Raw genomic sequence first — 21,831 nt, forward strand, 5'->3', positions numbered from 1 at the left:
GAGTCCTTGGTATAGCCATTAGATTTGATGAGGTGACCACATTAACATGTTCGCATAAATTTTACTTTTAAGAAATGTTTAGAGTCCTTGGTATAGCCTTTAGTTTTGATGAGGTCGACATACATGTATTAACAGAATCACATAACATTAGTGGGTACAATGTAGGGCTATTAGCACTGCTGTTTATGGCATTTCTTGCTGACCCTAAACTTGGTTTTTAAAACCCACCAGACCATAACCCAAAGTTACACAAAACTAATATAGTATCAACACAGCCCTAGTAACACATGACTTGCATATATCCTTTATTTTAAGATACGTCTATAGAGCCCTTGGAATTGATTTTGATGAGGTGTATTGTGTACAGATAATGGTGTTACATTGTTAAGGCTATTCTACATGGTTGGTATAAGTATATAATCAATACACTAGACAAGAGTGGCATATTATGGGTCTAATCACCGTATTGTTATCACGAAGCGTCTTCAGGATCCTAAGACGTTGTCATTTTCACGAAATCTTTACTTCTGACATATGTAAGCTGTTGTAAGTCACAAAATCTGCTGTCCCTCAGTTTTGAAACTTAACAGAGACTGTAGCGATAATACTACACTGACTAATTAGTAGTGCATTTGTTTCTTTGTTCTTGGGTTACTGCATATATTTGTGTTGGCCATGGTGTCAGTCCTTGTGCAATATTTGGTCATCAAGTGTAATGTTTTGATGTTTCTGTGTCCCTGGTGAAAGGTCATTCAATATGAAAAAAGAATAGAAGACTGGTCGGAGATTTATTGCCATTTATTTCTACATCATTAATTGAAGAATGTTTTCAATTGTTCAACTCATAACAATCACTGGCTTTGCTTGTTTAGCCATGGACTGCATGGCCATTGCAGCAAGGAAAACGTGATAAATGTATGAATGTCAGAATTAATATATCATAATAATTTTCCAGGGTTCTCCCCAACCCCTTGGGAGTGCTGCTCATCACTTAATATTCATATATTCATAAATGAATATTCATAAGCTAAATACATATTAAAAGATGCTAATCATAAAACCCATATTTGTAGTCTTTTCTGTTGTACCTTCACTCACTACACCTACATTGTATTAACGTACAGCTTCAGAGAACACTTCGAGGACAACTGTATTTACCCGAGAATGCCACACTGGTACTTGTATGTCATGTGGTAATGCCACACTGATACTTACACGTTATGTGGCAATGCCACACTGGTACTTGCACATCATGTGGGAACAACACATTGGTACTCACACGTCATGTGGGAACAACACACTGGTACTCACACGTCATGCGAGAATACCGCACCAGTACTCGCAAATCATGTGTGAATGCCACACTGGTACCTGCCTGACATGCAGGAATGCCACACTGTTGTTCATACATCATACGAGAACGTTACACTTGCACTCGCATGTCATGTGCTTCTGTTATCATTTAACAACTACTAACCTGGTTCCCTGAGACCCATGCATCTAAGTGTCTATTCCATTTTGGTCTATCTAATGTTTCAGCACTGACTGTGTGACTGGTATCACCCCATCCATTACGTAAAGACGGTAGTGAGTGTGTGGTATGAGTTGTACGGCTACGATCCTTGATCATCCAGTCCCCATACAACTGGGGCTGTGATTGCACTGTGTCATTGTCACGGTAAAATGATGAATCGCCACGATACGGACTTGTCTTGGGCTTGGATGAACTACTCGGTGCACTTAACCGATACTGTAATGAAAAATATAAAATATGAATTATGTAAAAACAACATTCATGTACATGTATTTAATTAGACAACTCTCACGTTATGTTCACTTTGCTTTTCAGAAAAGAGCTGAAATGATTGAAACGATTGAAAAAATCTAGATGATGGTAAACCACTGTATAACTTTTGGTTTATAAATTTTTGTATATAAAGGCTGGTGGCCTAATATGATATGAATAAAACATTCATTCATTCATTCATGTACATTGTATCTATAGAGTAAAATATATCACAATAGTCCTAGTCCCATCAGAACATTCTCGCAAACCAGAGCTGTTTTTTTCTTCCGCAACACTACGAAATACAGCTCTGGTTTCTTATGTACAAAGCCACTGTGATGAATAACGCTTTTATATGTGAATTAAACCACGGCCTCTTGGCTGTGCGTCTTGGATGGTGCCATACAGAGGCTGTGGTTTACGGCGATGTATCTGAATTGATTCAAAACTGATTCAAAATGAATCGATTCAGTTAAATCAATTTGAAACTGGTTTGAAATTCTGTTCCTGATGAGAAAACTGAGCAATGGATTTGAATCAATTTATTTGTTTTAAAAACTGAGCAATGGATTTGAATGAATTGAAGTTTGCTCACTTTAATTGCAATGGATTTGATCTTAACATTTTCAATATTACATGTATTATACAATAAATGACAGGTGCCTCTTTAATGGTTGCAAATATTACACACAATGTAGCTTTAATTACTTTATGAAGCAGGTCTCTGTTTTTGATATTTCGAGTAGCTAGACTCAATTAGTCTATGCATGACTATTTCTAGCTACATTTCCTACAATTGTCGTCACACGTCCAATTGAAGTGGACGAAATTGTCACTGTCGTTGCTGTTGTTATTTTGTTTTGTTTGTTTTTCGTAGGAAATAAAGTTATTATTATTATAGAGCCACTCTCTGGCCTGAACTTTTTAATCCTGAACTTTTTAATAAGTTTATTATTTACAGGCGTCTTGTGTAGTGCTGGGTGGGGTTGACATTTTTTGTTGTTATCATTGGTTAAGGTATATACATGTATACATGTACTAGACCTATAGTTAACGGGACACAGGATGTGATCAAAATACCCATATACACTACCAACAATACGAACATGTTTTCAGGCAATACGACGGGACATGAACAATACCACAAAACTGAACAATACCTCCTAAAACACAAACGGCCTAAATCCTGAAACTTTACTTGTACTCATCCACTGCATTGCTGTTATCCCCTGAATGAAATCTTGCCCTTGATACCAGGTCACGCAATAATAGTTGCCATGACAACAGATCCTTGGTACACAACAATCCAATACCAGTAATGATCATTTCATTGAATAGAGATTTCATATTGACCTGAACTCAGCTATTTGTGTACGCTGTGTAAAGTGACTATAAAATCATGAAAGCTAATTCAATCAATTCGACGTCTTTGAATGTCGCAATTTAATTTGGCTTCCTGTGAACGAATGCATGTCCACCTGTCATTTACCATTCCAATTTCAAAACTACTTATCGTTAACAATTTATGCTCTGCAGCAACCATTGATTGATTGATTGTAAAGTCGCCAGGAATTGAAGGGACCAGTCCTCTGTGGGTTACAGTAAATTGTATTTTAGTTAATTGCAGCGTTTACACAATTGCTGTTACATGCAAGACCTCCCTACTAGTACATATACACATAGTACATGTATATGTATTGCATTTTACACCATTTGTAAGCCAAGTTGAATGTGTTTTAACACAAAATACTAGATTTATACCCTGGTCATTTTTTCAGTTGAGGTGTAAATCATAATGATACCATATAGGTATACATGTGTTTATCCGAGAAAACATATTTCCATAAAAAATAACACTATGACATCACATGCTTTCGTGTAGAACAAACGACTGCATCCTCATTTGCATATCATTTGCATGCGGGTATGCAATAATGTTATCAGTATTGCACTGCAGTGCAAATACCACTAGTATGTGCACACACCGGTGCAAGTAATCTCTGGTACATATGTAATAATGTTCTGAAGCACTCTTTCAAATAATGTATACCATACTGGGTGTCAGTATCCATATTGTTGTGAGTAAACCAAACTGCGCTATATAACGGAGAGTGATATATTTCAATGGAATCCTTTTACCGACGACACAATACATCAAAAAGTTGAACAAATAAAGTGGAGTACAGTGCACTCCCCAAGGCTCATTCAATAGACATGTTTCTTCTCTTAAAATTCAATTGGCTTATAACTTACATGCACAGTAGTTCAGTTGTAGTAACTCCCTTAAGAATTTTCGGGGTCAATTTTTTCTGAATAGGTGGTAAAACCATCGTGAGCAGCATTTCTGCCAAGCTTTTACGTTTTAGAAAATCTGACACAAATGCCATAATGTTCAAATTCAACAAATGATTCACCATATATAGTCAATGAGGGTCCACAGTACAATTATACAGAAGGGCTTGAAATCAACTTTTTTTCTTTGGTAAACCTAGTGGGCCACCAGTTTCAGAAATTGGTAGCCCAAGGATTGTGACCTGTAGTCCGATATTCCTGAACTGAAAACAGATATCCTCTATTGGATATACGTGTGTTATTAAAATACTTTCATCTCCATAAATCTTCCATCCTCATCACATAATCAGTGGTAGCCCGAGTGGGCTACCAGCTGCAAATTACGGTAGCCCATGGCAAGAATTGGTAGTCTGTGGGCATGGGACTACTGTTAATTTCGAGCCCTGGATACATATATGGTACATACAAAACAGCTCTTTTAGCAATGCGATGCTCCGAGGAGTGTGAGAGAGTCTAAATGACAGCGTACAATTCTGACATAACAACAACAGCTAAATTAAAGATTTAAATGTTCTATCTAATTTATTATTCATCAGTGCTAATTACTCAATATAATTAGCATCACTACTTCATTATCAAAACATATCCTTTGTTTAGAATTGTTCTGTCATGCTTAAAAGTTGACAACAACTCGGCTGGATGTCAGAGTATCAGTGGTTCATCACCCTTTCCTAGTAGAAGCATAGACCCTACAAGAAAGGGTCTATGGTAGAAGCAATTTCCCAAGTCTTTTAGACACAAATTTTTGTTTTCTGTAAATTTTTTACACATCAGAATTTTATTTTAGATTTGGATAATAGATATAATGTTTCTCTTTGACAAAAAAAATTGCATTGGCGCACGATTTTAGACAAACTGTCCTGACCAGAAAAACTTCTCTTTTTTTGGCCTTATATTGTACATGTACTGTTTTGTACAAAATGGAAGTGCTCTCTTTAAGGGGCACAAGCTGAGTTTATACTTAAAAGGTACTTGTAGTATTCTACTTACTGAAGCATACTTAACCACTTCTTCCAATTGACTGAACTCAAACCTGGTACTAAGCTAACCCATAAATGATCCGATGATGTAATTTTTCATACTATCAAAAAATGTTCATGAAATTCCTACTATGCAATCAAATGTTCTAACAATGACTGAAGACAAATTGTAATGTTATAGAAGACATTCATCGACATTAACATTATACTGGAATGTGGTTTCATTTAAGTATTTTCAACTCAGTAAAAGGCTTATCAACTCAGCTTGTGCCCCTTTAATGTGGACAATAACTTATTATACAGTACTGATGCACACATAACTCAAAGTTTGTCACCACCTTGTTATTAAATTCTGTGTACTCTACCTACCAATACCTACAGAATGTTCTTATTGTAAATAAAACTGTAGATTCACACTTAACATTCAAAGACTGTAGTTAGGTGATAAATTCGAAAAGCAATAATCCGAAATACAGCAGGCAAGCAAATAATTTAGTTGTTACTATAGCGGTATGAACAATTATTTCTAGCAAAAGGTAAAACACATTTTTACTGCATTTTTAATGGAACTGAAGTTTATTTGTTGTCTTTTTTTTTGTATTTTTTGTTATACCAGGTGATGAAAAAAAGCAGTGTACACAAAATTTTGTTCGGCCAGACTATAAAAAATAGAAATGTTAGCATTTAGATTTCTGTTGACCCAGAAGGCAATTGGTTATAGACTGTAAGGTATACCTTGTGTTGTTCAGGCCTTATCAGTCCTCTGAGAGTGTTGGCTGATACTTGTGTTGTTCAGGCCTTGTCGGTCTTCTGAGAGTGTTGGCTGATAGCATGGAACAACATGTCGTATCTCATAGACTATTAATTCTTACAACTACTGAAGTTTTGATTTATTTGACATGTTCATGAAATTGTTACAATAAATATCCAGAATCAGGCACCTACAGAATTCTGACCCCTTCTGTGGGGTATTTTCCCCCAAAAAAGTAAAAAGCTTCATTTTCTGTAAATTTTTGACAAATTTTAACTTTATTTTGGACAAAAATGCAAGAAATAATCATTTATAATAAACTAGTTCTAAAAATTTTCTTTAAAATGATTAAATTTTTGAAAATTTTGACAAAGTTGAAGTTTACATATTTTTGTTGTCATGCCTGCTATACCACAGGGGTTAATCCCCCTGGATTAGCAGTATGCAAATTGACAATATATGCACACATCAAAGTTGAATAAGCTTATACATCCACACTGGTAACAGTTACACTTGTAACTATGTACACTTCTAGTGTAACTCTCAAATAATGGACCTCCCTTTTTTAACAGATTCACACGCATAATTAACTTTTCTATTTTTGGTTTTTGTGAGCAACACTTCAGAATAGGGTGTGTCTGAACAAAAGAAACAGTTATTTTATCAAATAGAGATTGCCAGCTTTATTTGAAGGGAGTTTGGAATTTCCACTTTCATGTTCAATACAATGGTCTCCAAAAGGGGAAATCTGGGGGGGGGGGGTGAATGTAGTTCAGAAAATTTAGAAATTTCTGTGGTTTAAAATTGAATTAATCTGAGAAAAATGTTCTGAAGAATGACTTTTTTCTATTGAGCTGCAGCACAGTGACAAATTATTACCAAACAATTTAAAATCTCATTTTGTTTCTCAATTTTCAATTTTTCAACTAATTAATTATGTCTGGGAAAGAGATGCTCAGAATATGTTTTTGTGAAAATCCTTGCGTAAAAGTTTTCAACAGAGATTTCTAGCTCTAGTATTAGTTTTGAGAAAACATTTCAGTAAATTTTACAAGTGTCTATAAAAAACTTTTGGTAGATAATTGTGGAGAGAAGACTTCAGAACTATATCAGATGTTATACTTTCATATCAGCAAATACATTACCCTTCTCCAAATTCCAAATACAAGACTTTACTAAAAATTTGGAAAACATGGCAGGGCTGTTTAGAAATGTACGCTCCAAGTATCCACTGTTGTGGGGAGTATTAAAAATTCATACCAGAGAGACTCACATAGCAACAGGGGTAACAAACACCTGTCTTAACGAACCCATAGGAAAACACAACCCTGATTTCAATCATAATTCGAAATTTTTTCACATTTAAATATTTGACATTTTGAAAACCATACCTGATTAATTTAAAACAGAATGATCTCAATATTTCAAACTTTGTATTTTTCTTCACCCAAAGACAATCAAGTCATTATTCGAGGCATAATTTGAAATATCAGGTATGACAATATAAAAAAAGACCATATAATGGATGAATGAATTAATTAATTGAGTAAATTCACACTTAGATTACATCTCGACTTACATCGGATTAAAATCCATTTATTTGATAACTTTAACATCAAACAAAACCTACGAAATCAATATTTCTGGGTATTAATGTACTTTGTACCTATGATAACCTGTACTACATTGTACAAGTACTTCCATCAAGGTGCGTTTATTTACGATTTTCTTGGAGACATTGGTCTGCCGTCGTGTATTTGTTTTTTCGCTTGTATCGCAGGACAACTGGTGTTTGGCAGTGTTAAATTTTTCAGTACATTGCCAAATACTGTTTAGTCAACACCAAGCTATTCACAGTCGCAGCTGAATGCGATGTTCCATTATGTAATGTCCCCTACCGAAAAAGAACTCGCGTTTGGTCAAATACTTCGTGAGTAAGCTCAAATTCCAGTGGTATTTCATCAACATGGTGCTGAGCAAAAAATATGCAAACTTTGTCTCAAATCACCTTAGCAACTGTAAGTGTGTACATTTTTTGAATGGGATTCAAAATGGCAGCCCCCATATTTATACTTTGCTATGCGCCGTTGATTGTTTTGTCTCGCTGACTGGTCGTAAACGCAGAAGTCAAACAATACGAGCTGGTTGTCTGTGCAAGGTGTGGAGTTTGCAGACGTATGGATGACTCGTAATCGAAATATCTGACGGCGTCACGAGTACAAACTTTGTTAGTTTAGACGATCTGGTGAGGTTATTTTTGTAACTGCGGTGATCAATCATTCAAACGCAAATAGTACCACTGATACGGCTATACCCGAAGGCAAGAAACATTTGTATAGTTTCGATACACATGGGGTGATCGGAAAAAAGACAGTAGAATTGATGTATACTTTGTCTGTCTGTGTCATAAAATTAAAGAAAAACTAAAATAAATTTATTATTTAATTTAAAAACACAGTTCTAAGGACGAGTTATGAATATGATTTTCTTTAGCATGCGAGTGATTCTCTTGTAACTTGTACCGACGTCCGTTTATATCACACGACTTTCCTGGTTAAGTTAATGGCAATTATGCTTGCCAAACAAAAAACAAAACTCCGAGGGGTTCGGATCGCAGATGCAAACTGCTAAAAACTATATACACTTACCGGGACGGTAGTTTCCGGCCTCGACTGGCTGGTGAGAAAAGTGTATTCGTAATCCGAAAAAGAAGTGTTCACATCTTGCCGAGTTCTTGGGGAAGCCGTGTATCGAAGTCTCCGTTCTGGTAACTCGTCTTCATAATTAACTACACAAAGTGTCGGAAACTCGGTCATTTGAAAAGAAAACCAGCGGCCATACACCAAACTCTTACATTTTCTTGTGTTCTGTTCTAACTGCCGTGACGATATTACTGTAAACAGCGAGATAATTCACGACACACTACACCAACATGTGGAAGGCGACTCCGATCTGTTTCATGTTTCCTGTATCGAACAGCGGCCGTGGGGTCATGGAACGTGCCATTTATTTAGAGGGGGGGCCAGTAGTTGGTGAGATTTTTACTTCATTTGTGACTTCTCTTTCCGATCATTTGGCACTCTAAAATAAAAATACACACTGTTATCATACGGACAGTCTAGATTTTAAAATATCGATAACATATTTTCAAACTATCATTGAAGAAAAAGTCGTAAGAAAAGCCATACTACCTATGTAAATAAATGTTCGTCATCTTAGAAGTTCTGACCATCTCGCTGTCATCAGAGCTGTCATTAGGTACATCGAATCTAGCTACGTAATAGATTACGTCATCCTGGATTTAGCGAGACGGTGATAAAAGTACAGTGACCTTTCCCTTTTGTGACTTTAAACGTTTCAACAATACAGTTAATGGTCAAAACAACTTTGTTAAAAAGTTTTCCTCTGACTTTGTTGAGCTTTCCTTTCAAGTTTCATGGTCATGGTTTGTTTGTTTTTCCATGTTAATGAAGTATTTTTTTCCTCACCTGGATCGCATGGCTTTCTTCTAATAAGCTTGATTATTTTCTTTTAAACATTTTTTTTCTATGAATCAACGGAAATTATTGCGATTATAGAGCATATCAGTTGTGTTTTTAAGTGATCGTGTGATATTTGACCACTGGGTGGCGCAATCCCGGATCTGCGGCCGCGGATCGACCCCGCGGGCCATATCACAGTTAATCTCAGAACTGATTGCGAAGAAGGAACTCGCGACAGGTGATTCAGACTACGTCCTTGAATTGTCAGTCAACTTCCAATCATCACTTTAAAAAAAAAATCATCAAATATATCTCATGAATTTGAAGGTTTTTGATGCATTATATTGAGCATGTATCAATATCCAAAATGAGCGTTTCCGAAAGGAAATTAAAACTCGTGTTTTAGAAGGCTTGTCTACACTTTTTACCCGATTCATTTGTTTTTTTACCCCAGGCTCGCTCTTCAGGCGGGTTGGTCAGACCACAGTCGCTTGTAAACTGTTATTCCTTTCCTAAATGGTTTTATTCTTGTCTATGACGGTCCTAATACAGAACGATGACGTTATTATAGGGATTGGCGATATTCTTATAAAATCGGTAGCGATGTCATTTCCACAGTCACAAACACAACACGATGATGATGAGAGCCAGACCCTAGACGAGCGGCTGGACCATTTATTCAAGATGTGAGAAATGAACTCATACAAGTATCATAAATGCACACTAGTGCTATACGTACGCAAACTTAACAAAAGTTGAAATAACAGTATGTCTTATTACTGTGCATGGTACAGAGCAAACCCGTCAACACCCTATCATGCCAGCCAGGAAAAACAGAGGTTAAAACCTTAACATACAAATTTGGAAAAAATCTCTGAAACCTGTAGTCCGTTTGCTTATGCATGATCGGGTTCAAGGTGTGGTGTTGGACCTCACCACAGTACCATGAAAACGCAAATTAAAACAAATTAACAATACGAAAGATATATATATAGACTATGGCGATGGGAACGACCCCAATGTGATACATAATGGTATGTTACATTACTTGTAACATCGCTACCGATTTTATAAGAATATCGCCAATCCCTATAATAACGTCATTGTTCTGTATTAGGACCGTCATAGACAAGAATAAAACCATTTAGGAAAGGAATAACAGTTTACAAGCGACTGTGGGTCAGACATATTTCCGGAACTCAGACTTAAAAACGTTTGCAGCAATATGACCAAACGTTCTTCCATCGTCGTAAACTACATTTCGCAGTGTCGCAGAAGAAATAACAGCTCTGGTTTGCGAGAATGACGTAATTATGCTGACGCTTTTGTATTTCACCTTGAGGCAAAGTACTGCCGTTGGTGGCGCTCTATCGATCTAGGCTGCATGTATGTTTTCGATCGGGACACCATAATGTGATCAAGAATAAATGTATTTTACTGTCTATGATACATAGTGTAGAGACGTTGGTTTTTTATCCAATATGGGGCGAGATCAATAGTTCAATGTAGGATATATAAAAAAAACTAAATTCCTTTAGTTTTGGGGTGGGGTTTTCAACTAGTTTAGTTCTCACTGATCCTACAAAACGATTTTACTTTGAATGGAGACTGTTTTGTACTCCTGAATACAAATATAGCTAACAAATGTCGTCAAATCGAGAAATCGAATAATATCCGCCCTATATAGTAAATGAATGGCAACAAGTAAAATATGTGTTGGGAACGATGTCATTATATTCATAGTACTACATACTATTAGATAATAAAGATGTGAAATTGATTGTGTTGTCTGTCATGAAGGTCCAGTTATTTAGGGCACTGGGAATGATCTTGATGTCGATAGGCCAAACCTTTTCCCGATAAACAAAAATCTCTGATGTTGATTATTTTACAGTCAACAAACTGAAAGTTCAGACTTTCCTACGGTTTTACGACTTTTCTTTTGAAATTTCAATATTAGAAAAGTTGCATGAGTCTGGGAACTGCCTGTTAAATAGCGATAGTGTGCTGCCGTTAAAGGGTCTAGTTGTTTACGACGATATGTTGGTGTATACAGATTGCACATGCTAAATGTCACACCGCCAATCTCTGCTACTAAAAACTGACACATTAATTATAATGTCACTTGTTACAAAACAAGTTGAACAACCTGTTGCATGACATGATGTTGGCCAGTTTGGACGGTATCGCTTCAACGTCACGCACGTACGCCTGCGCACATCGATTCTAAAGTTATCTTGAGTCAGAAACTTGCATTTTGATTACATTGACGTCAAAATCACATATCGATATTCTGAAGAAATTTCCAGATGTTGTTCGTCATCTAATAGTTGCATCACATAAAAGTCGCATCTCTATTGTCGAGAAATTTCCAGAATGAACTAGTTGAAATCTCGCATTGTGTTGCTCGATTTAATCCTTGCACCACCTGGTTGAAAATGGTGTATCTATAACACATACATGATGACGTCATTCAAATCACATCATAACACACACCATCTCTCGTTCATCAAACCTTTGGTTGATATCCAGACATCAAAGTGCCTAAAACATTAAAATTCTGTAAAATGTTCGTTTCCTATAATTTTGCTAATAATCATATTTTGACAAAATAGGCTTATGAAACAAACAATTTCATAATGTATGAATCATATGTATATCTATGCAAATGAGGCAATGGTAAATAGCGTCATCTTGCGGAAATATTATCAGCCCCCTAGACTAGTAGAGAAAAAGTCCTCCAATTATTATTCAATATTTATTCAATTGTTTAATTTTTTTTAAACTTTCTTTAAATGTTATTATTTTTTAGGTGTTAAAACTACACTTTTTTTAGAATTGTTCCATTGCAACGTAATATGAGGAATATTCACGACATGGTTTGTAACAAAAATTGGGCATTTCACGTTCGAATTCTCTGTTCCGCAAAACTTTCCCTCCCAAAACTGTCGTCTGCTTGTGACTTTTTAGTTCATCTCAATTTCATTTTCAGTGAGAAATATAGATATAACCGTCATTAAAATACATGTTAAATATTTTGTCGAAAACTGTTATGTTTATATTTTTTAAATCTCAACAATGCATTCATTTTTTTCTGCCTACAGATATTTTTTTGCCAACAGTTTAATCTTATATTATGAAGTTAGGGGGTATGTTATGTGTACCAGCTGGTGATCTCTACTAAAGTTAAATTTACCCGAGTTTCACCCTTGAAATAGCTAGTCACCACACTGATTTTATAGGATTTAGAGAACAAACAACGAAAACACAGTGACGGTCGTAGGTTTTTTTTCTTTTAAAAAATTAGCACCATGAATTTCTATTATCTACTTGTAGTTGTGTTTTTTGTTGGAACTAATGGCTTCCCGGACTACTACCGTCATGTTAAAGTGACGAGTGATAACCTGCAAAATCTAAAGCGTGCTCGTGGGGTACGTGATGTCGGGGAAACGTTTGATAAAATTATAGACGAAATGCAGGATATATACGGAGATTTAGAAACGTATCTAAACGGCGAGGAAGGTAAGTCATTTTTTTTACATTTTAATTAGTACAGAATTTTATTTTATAGTACGGTTATATTTTAGCGTTTATAGTAAAAATGTAAACTTTCATGATCTATCCGATAAGACAAATAAAAAAACCAATGGTACCGTGTTCAGGTTTTGACCATACACATCATTAGTGTTTTCACCTTTTGATAGATCTGTGACTTTGACATTTATCATTAACATTACTTGAAAAAATCATTACCCATAAGATAGAGAGAGAGAGAGAGAGAGAGAGAGAGAGAGAGAGAGAGAGAGAGAGAGAGAGAGAGAGAGAGAGAGAGATGTTTGTTATCATACGTACAGTAACAAACCTTTTACACGTTTTTTTAAAACTTATCTATTGGATTACTAACACAAACTTAGTATGTATGTATGTATGTGTGTATGATCACGAATGTATGTATGTATGTATGTATGTATGTATGTATGTATGTATGTATGTATGTATGTGTGCATGCATGTGTGTATGTATTATGTATGTATGTATGTATGTATGTATGTATGTATGTATGTATGTATGTGTGCATGCATGTGTGTATGTATTATGTATGTATGTATGTATGTATGTATGTATGTATGTATGTATGTATGTATGTATGTATGTGCGTGCGTACGTACGTACGTACGTACGTAAGAACGTACGTATGTGTGTGTGTGTGTGTGTGTGTGTGTACCTGTGTATATGTAGGTATGTGTGTGGGGGTGGTGTGTTTACAGTGTCTGTTGACGCATATACAATAGTAGATAATATTTTAACATACCCAATTTCTACATCAATAATTTGACCATAAATGGTACGATTTACAACTCTGTATCTGGTCTAGACACATGTTGCTTGTTGTCTTCAGCATCCGATAATCTAAATTTATTAGAAGGGGAATGTACTGACTGTAAAATATATATATACAATAAGTATGTAATGTATTTCCTACGTAACAGCTGTGTCATGCTATAGGGTTTATACTAGTCAATCAAAATATGAGCCATGAGATTATAACCTTCCCGAAATTATCATGTAACAAGAAGGCCGGAAATTACCATTATATCAGCTAGTATCGTCACGTATTTATTAAAGGCGAAAATAAAGTAATTGTGTGTTTACGAAAACAAGCCCTCGATAAAAAAAATGGGGTATATAGGTGGGATTTTTGTTTCTTTCTGTTCTTTTAATTTTTGAAAAATATTGCTTCTACCCAAAGACAAACGAATTGTTGATCAGAATACCCGTTCTGGGATAGTTTGATGAAATGTGTGTACAGGCACAGGTACGGGGGAAAGAAAACAGACGTACATGAAGGAATAAAAGACAAAGAAGTTCTCATCATTTTTCCTTCAATGTAAAAAAAAAATGGTTAGGGTTTGCGGTGTAAACTAGGGTTAACGTTGGTCGGGTTATCGGATCGGAAACGCTTCATTTTTTATTTGACCTAGCTATAGTAAGTAATATACTGACCGATTCGTCGTTGTGTGCACGCCACCTTGCTGTTATGTCTGCAATTTAAACAGCACTGTGGGGATACAGCACTGTCTCGCTACAACACTGTGGGCCTACAGCACCATGGGGCTACATCACTGTGGGGATGCAACACTGGGGATACAGCAGCGTGGGGCTACACCATTGTGTGTTGAGGCTACTGCAGTGTGACGTGGGGTTATAACACTGTGTGTTAGGGCTACTGCAGTGTGGGGTTACAACATGCGCAGCAGTGTGGCCTACAGCAGTATGGGGGCTACGTTACTGTGGGGCTACAGTTTTGTGAGGCTACAGAACTGTGATGCTACAGTACTGGTGGGCTACAGTACTGTGAGGCTACAATACTGTGAGGCTACAGAACTGTGGGGCTACAGCAGTATGAGTGGGCTACAGAACTGTGGGGCTACGAAACTGTGAGGCTGCAGCAGTATGGGGGCTACAGAACTGTAGGGCTACAGAACTGTGGGGCTACAGCAGTATGAGTGGGCTACAGAACTGTGGGGCTACGAAACTGTGAGGCTGCAGCAGTATGGGGGCTACAGAACTGTAGGGCTACAGAACTGTGGGGTTACAGCAGTATGAGGGCTACAAAACTGTGGGGCTACAGTACTGTGTAGGGCTACAGTACTGTGAGACTACAGAACTGTGGGGGTTACAGTACTGTTAGGCTACAGAACTGTGGGCTACAGTAGTGTAGGGTGCAAACAACGACAAATGTTCCAACGAAGTTAGGCAAGGATGAATATATTAGTAATACTTATATCATATTCAGTATAATATCGCATCCCTCAATCCATCCCTAGGGATCACGGGAGAATGACTAACCCTTAATATGACGTCATCATGATAGGATTAATGGTGACATTGAGTCTTTACAATTGACGGCGTAAGTCCTGGATTACAGCAACAGGACGTAGTTGTTGTAAAATGGAAATTAATGTGCTTTTATTTAAAGGGACACAGCTGTTTGTTTTATGATTAATTTTAATAGTCACGTTATTTGGTATGAGCTGAGTTTTGACATTTGTTCTACTCATGTGGGTTACTGAAAAATAGTTACATAAAACCGCACTGACTTGGTTGGGTTTGTAGTTAGAAAGAACACACCACCACATACATCATGCTATATCGTGTCTTCAAGGGTTTCTATGGAATTATATGGAAATAAGATGACAGTACATTTTGCCAGGAGTATAACGGAACACGTCTGATATTGATAATTTCCAGCAGAGAAAACTGATCAAATCTAACTTTTTTTTACCCTCGTTTGCTATTCAAAACTGGCCACTGAAATATACATACTGTATAATTTTATAATTTTATACTATCTTCATGTGTGTACATACATACATACATACATACATACATACATACATACATACATGTACATACATACATACATACATACATACATACATACATACATACATACATACATACATACATACATACACACACACACAGGCAGACAGACAGACAGACAGACAGACAGACAGACAGACAGACAGACAGACAGACAGACAGACAGACAGACATGTATGGATGCATTATAAGGTATACATGCATGGTACATGTTAAATACATACATAATTTAACGAATGCCCAAATTGCCCTTTTTCATTTTTTTTTCATTGTTGTCATACTTGGGAAAGGACATTTTCATAGCTTCACGTGTCAAAGTGTGAACATAAAGAGGAAAAATAAAATAGACTATAAATGTATGCACAATCTTTATAAAATTATCAAAAACGATGTGAAATATTTCCATAATTCAAAATAATGTTTACATAAGATAGTGACCATGTTCGATAAAATCATTGTCACGTGACCTTTTTATGCAAATGTGACCGTCAGACATATGCCATCCTCGGTATTCTTTATAAGTGTCAGCTTGGAATGGATTTAACAGAGATGTCTTTTCAAACACGGATTTGTCGTCACGGAACGAGACAGAATTTACCATAATGATAATCTTCCTGTTTTTACTGCCGATTAATCGCTCTGGTGAAAAGTACTTCATTGTGAGCGCATTGCTTTATCGTCATGAAATGAGACAAATCTCAAACATAATCCTTATGTTTTACGAGAGAATTAATTGTTCCATTTGGTGAATAGCACTACGTACGCTGTGGATGGGATATCATTGATGTGATAAAAATGTACTTCATTCTAAGTTGATAAAAATCACAATTGTCATTTACACAAATAATGCAAGCTATTGAATATAAATGTGATACTTGAAATCGAAAAAAAAAAATAATTTCAGCAGAACTGTTTTTGTATCATTTCATATCGGGACTGAACGATTCGTTGTTGTTGTTGTCTATCTGTCTTTCTGTCTGTCTGTCTGTCTGTCTGTCTGTCTGTCTGTCTGTCTGTCTGTCTGTCTGTCTGCCTGCCTGCCTGCCTGCCTGCCTGCCTGCCTGCCTGCCTGTCTGTCTGTCTGTCTGTCTGTCTGTGTGTTTGTTTGTTTGTTTGTTTGTTTGTAAAACAACTCCGTTATGAAGGCTTGTCTGTTATACTTATAGATTGAGATTGACAGCACGATTGTTTTGTTTTTTACAGCAGATAATAGTGTGTTAGATGACATCAACTCATGGCCAGCCAATCACACAGACATTACAACAAAAACATTCCAAGTTGGAAACAACGTCACAGTCCAGAAAAACACCACGGTGGTAAAAATTACCATTGACAACAGTACCGGGGTGGCGGTATTTACATCGACTGGACTTGTCGATGAAAAGGACATTACCAATCTTGAGGGTGAAATTGAAATTGATTTTGTTGATGACATCATTGATGACCAGGAGGACGATCATGACGACAGCTCCTCTGACTCTTCTGATTGGTTAGATATAGATAAGGTACAGTTTGATTGGTTGATTTTGAGAATTTCAAAATTACAAATTAAATAAAGTAGGAGATATATACGTTTAAAGGGGAACAAAGGTGAGTCCGGTTTGATTTTAGTTGCATTCATTATGACTGGGTTCGCTGAACCTGTATCACGTGACCTATTTCAATGCAGTGAGGAATTATGGGAATAAAACAAAGTTAGCAGCTTCACAACACTTCACTTTAAGGTTTTGCCCGAACGAACGCTAATAGTTTTTTCTCATAATCTTTCTGAAATATATCATTTTTTTTTGTTTGCAGGAAGAGTGTTTTGACGACTCTGAATGTGAAGAAAACGAATTTTGTGATAGCGAGGGTTATTGGTTTTGGCCGAACGAATGCTCGGAATGTTTCGGCATGGATACACTTTGTAACAGAAATGGAGAGTGCTGTGAAGACTATATGTGCGTGTGGGGGCGCTGTCAGATCGATGTCCAATTGGGTGAAGTTGGGACGTTTTGTGAAATGGACAACGATTGCTTAGATGGAAAATGTTGTGCTTATGAAGAAGGTGAGATTGTCGCCTGGAATTGACTTATATTTGACGTCAGTGATATATTGATAACTGATTAGGTAGATAAGCAGACAGTCAAGCAAACAGACAGACAGACAGACAGACAGACAGACAGACAGACAGACAGACAGACAGACAGACAGACACATCATCTGAGAAAGGAAGATTGTGTATAATAGGTAGGGCTAAAAGATAAATTTATAGATGGGAGGTGACAGATATAGGAGGGAAACGAAAAAATCGTACAGGATACTATATAGGACTTTAATTTGAACACAATACAATTGTAAAACACACAAGTGACCATGAATAGAATGATAGTAATATTTTTCTGATTTTTTTTAAATCAGGTCTTGGTCAAGTTTGTAAAGAAATGGGAACAAATGGTATGGAGTGTAGCAATGCTAAGGATACCTTCTTTGCCAGCTTCATTGGCGTGCCACCAACTGAATGTCCATGCTCTACTGGCCTCCAATGTTTACCCGAGTCGAGGTAAGTGAAAATTTGAAAAGCGTCATACAAAAAGCATCTCAACAACAAATTCTTTAATTCAAAATTTAAATAGTAAATAAAAACACCGTCAGTACCTCTATATTTGCATCATACCTATCTGAAAAAGTGACATATTCCTTCCGTGGTTACCTTCATTGATGTGATAGGATGAGATTTGTCACGTGTCCCTGACGTCACTATGGTGGTTTATGTCGTCTGCTTTTTGGGCGGCCATTTTGTGTACTTTATGTTCATAGTATTAAATTACAACACCAAAAGGATTGAATCTTGCAACAATATTTCGGGAAAATGGGCCCTCAATTCTTCGTGAAAATGTGCAAGTACTATGTAACTCATGATAAAACGTAGTGCAACCAGCAGATTTGTGGGGCGGAGTGGCGAGAGAGCAAGTTTGGGACATGATACATTTTCAAAAATTGGTTTATGGCTGAAAACATTTGTGATTTGGTATTGATAATTTCATGGTTTTTTCTCATTGCAGTGGATTTTTCAGCACATCTTATTGTAAAGAAGTGGACAATTTGGGGGGAACCACTATGATTTACAATAAATTGGGTCCAGAATATGGTCCAGCTGTAGACGGACCTAAGGATAATCCAATGGTTGCTGAGAATTTTCAAGAACTTCCTGAAGCAAACTATGCAAATCAGGAACAACAAGAATATCAACCGGATACAAATAATTTCCTTGAGAAATTAGAAGAAATTGAAAATGAGATAGAGGATTTTCAGACGGAAGATGAATACAATGATAACCCTGTGGCTGCCGAGAATTTGGAAGGACTTCCCGAAGAAAACTATGGAATTCCTGAAGCAAAAGAGTATGTACCCGAGACAAACGAACCCTTTTCAAATTTGGCAGAGGAACTTGAAAACGCCATTGAGCTCGAGAGTAAAGAAAGAGAAGATGTGTGGCCTAATTCAAATGAGTACGCCCAGACCGAGATGGAAACTGAAAATGCCCTTGAAGACTTCGATGAGGATGGTGAAGATGACAAACTTGAAGAGTTGATCGAAAATTACGAAAAGATCTTCGAGGATGAAGATGAAAATGACGATGATGTGGGAGATGAGTATCTTGGAGGTACTGATGAAGGTGACGAGGAATGGTTCGAAGAAGCTATGAATGGTGATGGGTTTCAGATGACAGATACTGATGCTGAGCAAAATGAATACATTGACGACAATGACGGGGATAATGATATTTATCAAAATGAATTGGAGAATCTTTACGAAGAGAATACTGAAGGTGATAGTGGTGATGATGATGAAGAATGGTTCGAGGAAGCGAAGAATGGTGATGGATTCCAAATGACAGATACTGATGAAGGACAAAATGAATATATTGAAAATGATGAAGCAAATGTCGAAAATGACATTTATCAAAATGAACTTCAAAATCTCTACGAGGAAAATACTGAAGAAGGAGATGACGATGGTGGTGATGATGGTGATGAATGGTTCGAGGATCAGAAAGACAATGATGGCTTCGAGGATTTGGTGAACGCCGAACAAGCCGAGTATCCTGATAATTATGCTGCTGCAGTTGATAATATCGGCGAGCCACAACAGACTGGTTTAACGGAAAACGAAGACTTTGACAACATTGAGCAAATCCCCAATATAGAAAATGACTTGGAAACGGATGTTGACGAAATCAATACACCCAATGAAGAATTCCCCGCTGTTGTCGTTGATCAGGGTCAAACGAATGATATGGCCGACGAAACTTACATCTACCAAGGGCCATACAGGACTGATGACGTAGTTGGTGACGGTATAGCAACCCATGACGTCATTGGGGGTGAGAACTCCGCTCCTAAGGAGGAGGAAGCGATATTCATGTAATAAGAAGGGAGTCATATCCATGATCGAGATTCTCGCTGATTTAGGGGTAGTGGGTTCAGATTCAAAAATGACGTCATAATTTCAGCAAAACAGTAATTAGATGATAAAGAAGCAAGAACAGCGAATTCTGCAAAGAACACGGATCATAATTTTTTCACTCAGATTTAGACTCTCACAGCTGGGGCTCTTCTACGAGACAACCCAGATCTAGACGAGAGGGAGGCCTAGGTCTCGTAGGCAGAGCCCCAAGCGGCGAGAGTCTGGGTAACCAAGACTACTGTAACTTAGAATTGAAAAGTTGCATTATGATAATGTTGTCGTGCATTTTTGATTAATTAGCTTTGCATTATCTAGACAGTTTTCACGTTTGTGGCATGGCGCATTTTAAATCACCTTTAATAATGCCGAATCAGCACATTACAGTTCCCAAGAATGCTACAAATGAGAAAAATTGAAGTGCGCCACCTAGTGACAAATGTAGAGTACAGATTATCGTTTATTTAAATAAGAGATGTATAAAGTAGTTTTTAGACAGCACTTCACTTCTCTTAATTTTTGACGTAGCTCTGTAGATGTAGATATATATTCCCGAATCTGATCTCACCAATATCTTATAATCAAATGAATATTTAACTGATTTACATATCAAGAACAAAACACAACAAAAGTCTTCCAATAATGAACATCCGAATTTACTAATCGACACCAGTGAGTTTGGTAACAAGTTTCGACTGTGGGGGCGCTATGTAGGTCGAAATTACCTGGCATTGTTAGATGGTAAAAGCGTACTGAAGACATTAACTGAAGCTACAATATATTCAAGATAAGATATATCAATGTCGTTATGACATCTGGTGTTAGTGTTGATGCTGTGCGCCGATAGAAATTTTTAGAGATATTACATCACACTGTTATACACAACTGTCGATGAGGGCGCCCTACGAGACCACCAGACGAGATCTCGCTTGGGGAGGTCTCGTAGGCAGAGCCCCCAACAGCGAGAGTCTGGGTAACCGAGACTCCTACACCAGTTGATATACCAGTGACACAGTTTGTCTCTACTCCAACCTTACGCCCCTCTCATCGCCGTGCTTGTAGATGGAAAACTTACGACAGTAGATTTTCAACTTTCGAGTTTCGATATTTCAAGAGGCAATCATCGTATGCAAATTAGATATCCTCCATACAAATGTACAGTTTTTTTCCCAACGTCGTAAAACAAGGATCCGCTTTACGGCAATGTCGAATACGCATCGCGTCAAAAGTACCCCGGCTTTAATTGAGATAATAAGTTTTTCCCAAATCGTACTTCAATCTTACATGTGTTTAAAAAAAAAACAGTATTGCGATGATTTGATATTTACAAATTTTATTAAATTGGTGGAGGACCGATCTTACTTATTGATGTCATTAGAGAGTGAAATATTCCCCAAGTCTGTGAAAAGTTTGGTAAGAAGGTAAATAGAACTTAATAAGTAATTTAGAAAAAATAAGTTTATTGATGACCTTTGACCTTGATACTATCATGTTATGTACATGTTTATAGAGGTATTCATTGTATAGCTTCATGAATAAAGTTATTTGAGACTTACTAATTATTTCTGTGGTGTATTTGTGGCGAATAACATCTTTTACGGCACGTCAGTGGATTTTAGTTGTATCAAAGAAGAAAAATAAGATCTA

At 36.8% G+C, this 21,831-nt stretch overlaps 2 protein-coding genes across 7 annotated transcripts in view; one reads left to right on the forward strand and one right to left on the reverse strand.

Moving 5' to 3' along the window:
* Positions 1 to 8,830, reverse strand: part of LOC144452833 (uncharacterized) — a 41,466-nt gene extending 32,636 nt beyond the window's left edge. For all 5 annotated transcript variants that reach the window (XM_078144005.1, XM_078144004.1, XM_078144006.1 and 2 more), the window contains exons 1-2: positions 8,518 to 8,830; positions 1,478 to 1,750 (exon numbers count right to left, since the gene is read on the reverse strand). In XM_078144005.1, the coding sequence (XP_078000131.1) occupies positions 1,478 to 1,750; positions 8,518 to 8,685 (441 nt within the window). In that variant the 5' untranslated portion in view covers positions 8,686 to 8,830. The remainder of the gene's footprint in view (positions 1 to 1,477; positions 1,751 to 8,517) is intronic.
* Positions 8,831 to 12,559: 3,729 nt separating this feature from the next.
* On the forward strand, positions 12,560 to 21,826 carry LOC144452615 (uncharacterized). Of its 2 annotated transcripts, none has more exons than XM_078143737.1 (5): positions 12,560 to 12,873; positions 16,945 to 17,243; positions 17,536 to 17,785; positions 18,139 to 18,280; positions 18,783 to 21,826. In XM_078143737.1, the coding sequence occupies exons 1-5, from the start codon at positions 12,663 to 12,665 to the stop codon at positions 20,146 to 20,148; spliced, it is 2,268 nt and encodes a 755-aa protein (XP_077999863.1). In that variant the 5' UTR covers positions 12,560 to 12,662; the 3' UTR covers positions 20,149 to 21,826. The 2 variants fall into 2 exon arrangements, with proteins under 2 accessions (XP_077999863.1, XP_077999862.1); XM_078143736.1 differs by having other exon boundaries at positions 16,942 to 17,243; positions 18,783 to 21,825.
* The last annotated feature ends 5 nt before the right edge of the window (positions 21,827 to 21,831 follow it).

This window comes from Glandiceps talaboti, chromosome 23, assembly GCF_964340395.1.
Source record: "Glandiceps talaboti chromosome 23, keGlaTala1.1, whole genome shotgun sequence".
In the NCBI taxonomy this organism is placed as follows: domain Eukaryota; kingdom Metazoa; phylum Hemichordata; class Enteropneusta; family Spengelidae; genus Glandiceps; species Glandiceps talaboti.

Excerpts from the sequence above, each read along its gene's own strand:
- LOC144452615 (XM_078143736.1), top strand. The coding sequence starts at position 12,663 with ATGAATTTCTATTATCTACTTGTAGTTGTGTTTTTTGTTGGAACTAAT. Across the intron at positions 17,244-17,535 it reads ATTGGTTAGATATAGATAAG|GAAGAGTGTTTTGACGACTC; the intron begins GTACAGTTTGAT and ends TTTTGTTTGCAG. Across the intron at positions 18,281-18,782 it reads CAATGTTTACCCGAGTCGAG|TGGATTTTTCAGCACATCTT; the intron begins GTAAGTGAAAAT and ends TTCTCATTGCAG.